At 41.3% G+C, this 8,861-nt stretch overlaps 1 protein-coding gene across 1 annotated transcript in view; it reads left to right on the top strand.

Moving 5' to 3' along the window:
- Bmp2 (bone morphogenetic protein 2) overlaps window positions 1-7,872 on the top strand; it is an 11,956-nt gene extending 4,084 nt beyond the window's left edge. The window contains exon 3 of the mRNA XM_008822833.3: window positions 4,240-7,872. Coding sequence (XP_008821055.1) covers window positions 4,240-5,081 — 842 coding nt within the window. The 3' untranslated portion in view covers window positions 5,082-7,872. The remainder of the gene's footprint in view (window positions 1-4,239) is intronic.
- The last annotated feature ends 989 nt before the right edge of the window (window positions 7,873-8,861 follow it).

Here is an 8,861-nt window from a genome sequence, read left to right as displayed (position 1 = left end):
TTTCTTCCCGCCACCAGCTCCTACAGTAGGTCACAAAGACCCCTGTGGAGAATAGTTGCCCAGACTGCAGATGCTCCTTGCTGCTGATACTCTTGGTTACACGTGCTAGTGGGCCCTTTGGCTCTCTGCTTGATTCCTTATCTTTGGGCTGCTTTATCTTCTCTAGATTTGTCTTTGGGTTATTTCACTCAGCCTTTAGGGAATCAGTAGTGGACACTCTTGTCCTCCTGAAGTCACCAGCTTAGGGGGCCAGAGGCTGAGTCAGGTTAGTGATGACTGCTAGGCCCTGTTTTCCATTTGCCACCATTTCCTTTGTTATCTTAAAAACAAAACTCTTATTCTGTGTTTCAGTCTTTTCTCCTTGACGCATCATATACTCTATCCTGTAGTGTGTGGCTCTCAGCCCTTTGCATCTTGTTATGGGTAGAGAGTTCTGGCCCTCTGGATATGGAATGGCCTCAGGCTTTGTTGTTGTTTTAATGGAGGGATATTTTTGTACAAAAAGTGTTTTGAAATCCTGGAAGCTTAATGATAACGTTTTAAATAAAACTCAGCCTACTTTAGGGTAAGCAGGTAGCCACAAAGAGCAGGTTCTGAACAAGACCTGTGTGTCCCAGTAGGCCTCTTCTGCTCTTTTGACTCCCTGATTTTCTGCACCATAGCAGGGTAGTTGGTTTTGATCCTTAGGACAAAACTCCCTCTGCTTACCATTGTACTAAGTGCCAATGTGCTCCTAAAGATTTTGACTGTTTCTTAATGCTTTGATTCCCCTCCTACCTTAGGTAGTATTTTCCAGTGACTAGAACTTGGGCACTGGTGTAGACTCAAGTTAATAGCTCTGGAACTAGGGAACACTATATAACCTCTCTGAATTCCCAACAGTTTGATTCACAAGATGGAGATAAACATGGTACCCAAAGAGCTTGCAGACCTGACAGGGAGAAAAAAATAAATATTCAGCACATTAGCTAAGGTCAACATGGTGACTTTTAAAAAATATTTATATTTTTATTTTATGTGTGAGTGTATTGCCTGCATGTAAGTACATCCATGTCATGCAATGCCCCCACAGGTCAGAAGAGGGTGTCAGATCCCCTGGAACTGGAGTTACACACAGTTGTTAGCCACCACGTGGGTGCTGGGAATCAAACCCAGATGGAGAAGCCAGTGCTCTTAACCTCTGAGCCATCTCTCCAGTTCCACCTTTTCTGCTTTTTTGAAACTATCATTCATTCATATGCTTAAGAACTTGGAGACTGACACACAGGTTGAAGACAGGTCATGGTCTTGAAATTGCTTCACAAGTTCAGCTGATTCAGCAAGGGATATTTACAGGGCATTAGCAACTGTATCAGCCCCCAAAGCCTACATTACCTACTCTGTATTTTCAGAATCCCCAGGCTTGCTCTTCTTTTTCTACAATTCATTTAAAAGAGATTTTCAATTTCCCATCTCAAGAAGAGGTTAAAACGTGTCCTTTGAAGGAGGAAAAGGAGGTGTGTGCCATAACCCTGAGCAGTTATCTTCCTGGGATGAGGTTTTCTGTGAATTGCTGACTTCTATGAGTAGCCACAGTAGTGACCTTGCTACCAAGGATGGGGCAGGGCCTTTCAAGAATGGAAATGTAGTTGGAAAGTTGGAGAAAGGTCTTTACTTTACCTACTATGATTACACATGCTTCTCCTTTGTGAAGGCCACTACATCATTCTGCCTTGTTGACCTTCTTACCTTCAGTGTGACCAAACCACAGGAAATGGCTGTTTCTTTGTTTACAGTTGGATAGTGGTGATTTCATATGCTTCACCCTATCCCGCTATCTTGGACAGATATTACTCTGTGTTACTTCAGTCTGCCTGTCTCCCATACTTACCTTGGAGAGTGCATCTCTCCTGTAGTCTTCTAATCATTACTTTTTCCTTTTAGTTTTTGGATTAGAATTCAGGGATTTTGTCACCATTGTGATATTTCTGAGCACTGTTGTTGATTGGTATAGTTATTCATGGAAGGCCCCTGGTAATTTGTCTTTACTTTCTGTCTTTGAAGGAAAAAGCATGTATGGAACTATATTGATGTCAGGGAACCCAGGAAGTCAGTGCACTTCTGGCTTTGGTGTGATCAGGGGATGCAGAATGCTGCTGGTTTATTTATACCTTCTCTGTTGAAAAAGTACCTTTCACAGAAACACTGGAATGAGGGTTTTTGAATGGCAAGGAAAAGAAGGTTTGTAAAAGAAATTAAATATGTCTTCATTCTTTCTGGACACCCCTAGAAAGAGGCCTGCTTCTGCTGATGGTCACTTGAATGAGTGCCTGGTCTAAAGTACCATTAACTGGTAGTGGAGTTCAGAATGGAAATGGGTCCTCAAAGCATCCACAGGAAGCTTTGGGAGAAGCTATGCGAGGACTGTAAAGGATGCCTAACCCTGGCCCAGATAATCTCCATGTGCAAGCAGAAGAGCTTTCAAAGACCCTTCTGTTTGAGTCCCTGGCTAGCCCACAACAACTTGAATTCTTATTTCTTGGCTATTCTAGAAAAGGTGTTTTAAAAATTTACTCCTCTGACCTAGGAGCTTGTTAGAAGTGTAAGACTGCAGGCTCCTTCCTAGACCTACTGATACATAGGCGAAAGTCTTAGAACTGCCACATTAAAGCATTACTGCATAACAGTGTACACTTCCCCATGGAACCAAATGCTTCTGCTGAGCTTGCAGTGATTACTATTGATGGGCGGTCCAGACAAGGAGAATCTTGGAGTGTCTGATCTCATCTAAAACTCCTTTGCTGGGGCTTCGAGGTTCTGTGAATAAGTTGTAGCCCTTTGTCTTTAGGGAGACACAACCATAATATTTATCAGCATATCATCTTCTTTTAAGATGGTGACATGAAGAAATGGCAGGTAGACTTTTACTAGTACTTGAGTTGAGATCTTAGATGAAGCAGGTAATTGGTTTTACAGAAAAATGATAGACTATAGTAAAACAGGAAGAAAATGAAGCTAAATATCTCAAATCCTGTGCTTTTATTAGAATTCCATAATAATATAATGCCTTTGCTGGTCAGTAGCTGCAGCCAGTCAAGCCAAGGTGTTACATTATATTATACCGTTTGTTTGCAAAGCACATAAGTTCTTAGACTTGAAAATCAGGAATCTAAATCAGATAAAGCTTTATGCATGTTCTATTTAAATGGTTCTTTTGAAATAAATGGCTCTAGACACAGAAAGATTATCCTGTAATAGGATGAGATCTTTGATCATGTTATTTTGTTTTTCTGAATGATATTAGGTTTTGTCTATCTTTCAGCATATTTATCATGGTAGGCATATCATTTTGATTTGGCCTATTTAAAAAGTAAGCACAAAGAAGACAAAAAGTCAATTTTTTCTCCCAAAATCATCTGAAATGAAAATTTTGATCCTTAAGGTCATAAAGAGGTGAGAGAACAGACAGTCAGGAGTGAGTTCTCTTGAAACCCTTTGGCCTTAATTACTACAGTGTCCAAGTACCACCCATATGTTTCCAAAGAACTAGATCCCTGCAGTGCCTTTGTCTCTAGACTTTTGAGTCAAATGGTAGGGTGTGCTTTGCAAAATGTCATCGTTGATGCTGAGTTTCAGAGTCTTTAATTAGGAAGCTGAAATCTGTATATTGAGATTTGTAAATCATCTAAATTGCAGAGCAATGTTTTCAAATACTGTTTAAGAGATTGACATTAAAGCTCTTTTTTTAAAAAAAGAAATGCAATAATTTCCTCAACTCCTCAGTCATTAGACTTCTACTAACTATAGTACTGACTTTTTTTCCCCCTAAAGTCTGTGAATTCCAAAGAAATGCTTCACCATTTCCTCCATTATTATAGCTACCTGGGAGCTACGTTCATGTGGAGGACTAAAACCACAACAGCTAAGTACAAAGCCTTGTTGCGGGGTGTAGGTGTGGACATGACCGCATAACAATGGGAGAAGAGACTGCATTTTTACTTTAAAGATGACATACTTATTTTTAATTTTTACAAGCTGACAGTTAAAAACCCAGGGCCATGGGTAGGAGGCAAGCACTCTGCCTCTGAGTTTTACCTTCGGTGCTGACATTATTATTTTCTGGTTGCAAACTTTTACATAGTTTAAGTCAAACTGTGCAGTGAAGTTTAAGAATTCTCCTAAGGAATTAAATTACCATCACTCTCTTACTGAATGGTTTTCTCTTTCTCTTTTTTCCCTCCTCTCCTTTTATCAAATTAGAATCCTTAGAAGAACTACCAGAAATGAGTGGAAGAACTACACGCCGGTTCTTCTTTAATTTAAGTTCCATCCCCAGTGAGGAGTTTATCACATCTGCAGAGCTCCAGGTTTTCCGGGAGCAGATACAGGAAGCCTTGGGAAACAATAGTTTCCAGGACCGAATTAATATTTATGAAATTATAAAGCCTGCAGCAGCCGGCTTGAAATTTCCCGTGACCAGACTGTTGGACACCAGGCTAGTGAATCAGAACACAAGCCAGTGGGAGAGCTTCGATGTCACCCCGGCTGTGATGCGATGGACTGCACAGGGACACAGCAACCATGGCTTTGTGGTGGAAGTGGCCCACGGAGAGGAGAAACCAGGTGTCTCCAAGAGACACGTGAGGATTAGCAGGTCTTTGCACCAAGATGAACGCAGCTGGTCACAGATAAGGCCACTGCTGGTGACTTTTGGCCATGATGGCAAAGGACATCCACTCCATAAGAGAGAAAAGCGGCAGGCCAAGCACAAACAGCGGAAGCGCCTCAAGTCCAGCTGCAAGAGACACCCTTTGTATGTGGACTTCAGCGATGTGGGGTGGAATGACTGGATCGTGGCCCCTCCAGGCTATCATGCCTTTTATTGCCATGGGGAATGTCCTTTTCCCCTGGCCGATCACCTGAACTCCACTAACCACGCCATAGTGCAAACGCTAGTGAACTCTGTGAACTCCAAGATCCCCAAGGCATGCTGTGTCCCAACAGAGCTCAGTGCTATCTCCATGCTGTACTTGGATGAAAATGAAAAGGTCGTGTTAAAGAATTATCAGGACATGGTTGTGGAGGGTTGTGGGTGTCGTTAGCACAGCAAAATAAAAAGATATATATATTTTAGAAAAAAGAAAAGAACCTACCACCCCCAAGAAACCAGCTGACACTTTAATATTTCCCAATGAAGACTTTATTTATGGAATGAAATGGAAAAAAACACAACTATTTTGAAAATATATTTATATCTACGAAAAGAAGTTGGGAAACCAAATATTTTAATCAGAGAATTATTCCTTAAAGATTTAAAATGTATTTAGTTGTACATTTTATATGGGTTCAACTCCAGCACATGAAGTATAATGGTCAGATTTATTTTGTATTTATTTACTATTATAACCACTTTTTAGGAAAAAATAGCTAATTTGTATTTATATGTAATCAAAAGAAGTATCGGGTTTGTACATAGTTTTCCAAAACTTGTAGCTGTTCTCAGTTGTGTGTATTTAAGATGAGAAGGTCGACATGGAAGGTTACTTAGGCAAAGTGCTCAGCATGTTTGCTTTTGTTTTTTGTTGTTTGTTTGTTTGGGTTTGTGTGTGTGTGTGTGTGTGTGTGTGTATGTGTGTGTGTGTGTGTGTGTGTGTTTTGCAGTGCTACTGTTAAGTTCACAAGTTCAAGTCCAGAAAAAAAGTGGATAATCCACTCTGCTGACTTTCAAGATCATTATATTATTCAATTCTCAGGAATGTGGCAGAGTGGTTGTCCAATCCATGAGAACGTTTATTCTTATTAGGGGGCTATTTGGATAAGAACCAGACATTACTGATCTGACAGAAACAGCTTCCTCTCCCTTCTTGCAGAAAGAATAAGTTAGGACCAGTGAAAATATGAGGAAAACTATGAACACATAGGAAAGCGATGGTGGGTTGTTCTTTCCTAAACTGGCAATCCCTTCCAGGGGACTGATCTGGCCAAAGTACTAAATAAAACATTAGATTTTTCTTTATTAATATCATGGTTAAATATATTTACAATTGATGTCTTGTGGCCCTCATCAAGAATTGGAAACTGATTTGTACTTTGCAATTACTCTGCCTGGGAGCTCTTTATTCTCTGAAGTACCCAATTTTCTACGTTTGTCAGACACTCAGTAAAATCACACACGTCATGTTTTCTGTCCGCACTCTGTTCTCTAACCGATCAGCTTGCTTTTTTTTCCAGGGCTGTGTGTTTGAACACATTTCTCCAAATGTTAAACATATTTCAGATAATAAATATCAAAACTCTGGCATTTCATTCTATAAAGTCTAACCCATGAGAGAAAATGGTCCATTTGTACAGTGTTCACAGTGACTACCTTGTGTTTGTGGTTTTGTTTCTCAAGTGACTGATTTTAGATGGGAGGGGGTAGAGGAAAAGAAAAGGTAAGGGATGGTTAGAAAATTGCAAGCAAGTCATATTTGCACCAAAAGAATTACCAATGACTATTTTTCATATGAACTCTTTTGGAGCAGAAAATTTGAGGGATAGTCAATGCTTTAAAAATAAGCAAAACTTGGGGAACCTAAGGGGAAGTTTCAGAGATGATATATCCCATGCAACAGAGGCCACAGTGGCAAACAATGAGAGAGAGAGAGAGAGAAAGAGAGAGAGAGAGGGAGAGAGAGAGAGAGAGAGAGAGAGAGAGAGAGAGAGAGAGAGGAGTCTGATCAGCTTCTGCAAAAACATCTGCCAACTGGCTGGAAGCCCAAACTGGGTAAAGTCAAAGGAGGTTCTGGGAGTGAATTGACAGCAGGGGCAGGGCTTCTGCGGTGCCCAGGTTAGAACTAAAACCTAGGAAGGGATCTGTGGCTATGTTTTTAAACTGGGGAAGCCACAGCACTGATTCTACTGGCAGTGTTTTAGGTCAATTTCCGGAGCTGTATGTGCCCTCTAGTCCTGACATCACCAGTAAAGCCCCATTCTAACCTCCTTTCCCAACCCCTACCTTAGAACTGGCTGGAAAAGTAGTGTTTGTAATGGAACATGCGGTTATAATTAAAATCTTCCTAAGAATTACCTGCAAGCCCTTGACACAGTTACCTTTTGGAGGCCCAGAGGTTCTGAAGGTCTCATTTTTGAATGAATGTGCTTAGCATCTTTTAAAGCCTTTCAGCTTCCTTTTGTCCCCCCGCTGTTGCTTTCACACAGGTAGAAATCACTGGACCCAGCCGTGGGCAGCAGCACCCTCCTCACCCCTGTCCTCCTTCGCCCTCTAGTGCTTTGGGCTCTGGTGACAGACTACAGTCTTAACACCGTAAAACAATGACCCGTGCTTTTCCATTTACAAATTCCCCAGATGAGCGTGAGCATATGGTACCGGAGTCTCATCTGTGGCCGGTCTATCCTCTGCTAGTTCTGATTTTCTCTGCTAAGATTGATTGAATACCAGTTCCAATGGGCTCTGTTGATTTATATAATATATATGCATATGTATATAGACATTAATGTATGAATCCATGAAGATTATATTTATTATATATGTGATGATGGCATTTTCAGTTTCAGAGTTTTCACTGTAGATGAGGGCTGACCCTCCCGGCAGCTTCCCTAAGAAGCGATATTCTTCCATTCACCTTGCCTTCCTCCAGACATTTTTACTCACATTCTTCAAAGCATCATAACACTATGACACCATGTTTCTTGAATCCCGAATTTCTATGATCCTTGAATAAACTTTAGAATTGGTTTAAAGGGAAAAAATGCAGACGTTTCTTAGTTTTGAGAGCTTGGCTTTCAAAATTGATCAAACTGTCCTGTGGTTCTGTGCGTGCTTGGTTCTGTGGCATCTCTGGCATGACGGCAAGTGAATGGAGCATTAGGTTACTCCGTTATCTCTTTGTACCTCCCCAAATTGTGAAGGAAAAGGGCAAGTGGATTATAGATCCATTTGTCTCTGCATTTTTACTAATGTCTGGTCCAATCACGACTTTCCACCTTCAGAGGCCAGGAGAGGAGCGATCTGGAAGAGTGGCCTGCAGAGGGAGAACCTCCACGCCATTCTTACAGAACCTAAGTGCTTTATGTTCTCCCTCGGGTTATTATTGTTTTTTCATTGAATGGATAAATTCAACTGTACAATCAGAAGTACACTGCACCTAGCGAATTTCTGTTCGAAGGGCATACTGTTAAGACACTGATTTATGGGATGTTTACATGCCACTGCCTTCCTATCAATCCTAAGGCTGAAGGAGCAGAGCTTTGCAGTAAAGAATGATTAAAGTCAAGAAATGGGGATGTGGATTGGCAGCCCAGGGAAATCAGAACTTCTGTGCATGATTTCTGTTTTATGTCTTGTGGGGGATGGGTAGGGTGAGGGGTAAGCATGTACGCCTGCTCCACACAGGTAAATTGCTTTTCCTCTTCCCTCCACCCTGCTGACATAAATTACAGCCTTATGATATTCTCTAGGGCAGAATTTTCTGACCAGTTCCCTGCCATGCAAACTTCAAAGTGTACCTCTACCTAACTTGGGTGGGGGAGGGCAAAATTCTAAATAAAACTTCTTGGATTTTTAATGTGCACCTGAATCACCAACAATGCCTTGAGGAGAGTGAACCCTTGATGTGTATATAGCCCCCTTGGAGTCACGCTGCCTCTGCCATATGAATCCTGTCTCAGTAGGTCTGGGTGGAGCCTGAGGTCCTGAAATTCTAATGAGCTCTCAGGTAAAACCCTGACTACAGCCAGAGGACCAGAGTTTGATTAGCAAGGCTTTAATGAATGCTCTCTCAGTTATAATCACAGAAATTGGATCAAGTGTGGACCCTGCTCTATGGAGCTGCACCTAGGTGAAAAGAAACACACAAAGCTGTGTAGGACAGCAGCTGAAT

Source organism: Nannospalax galili, unplaced genomic scaffold (genome assembly GCF_000622305.1).
Source record: "Nannospalax galili isolate Female #2095 unplaced genomic scaffold, S.galili_v1.0 scaffold1029, whole genome shotgun sequence".
Taxonomy (NCBI): domain Eukaryota; kingdom Metazoa; phylum Chordata; class Mammalia; order Rodentia; family Spalacidae; genus Nannospalax; species Nannospalax galili.
The sequence above is the reverse complement of the archived record's forward strand: the minus strand, read 5'-3'. Positions and strand labels throughout refer to the sequence as shown.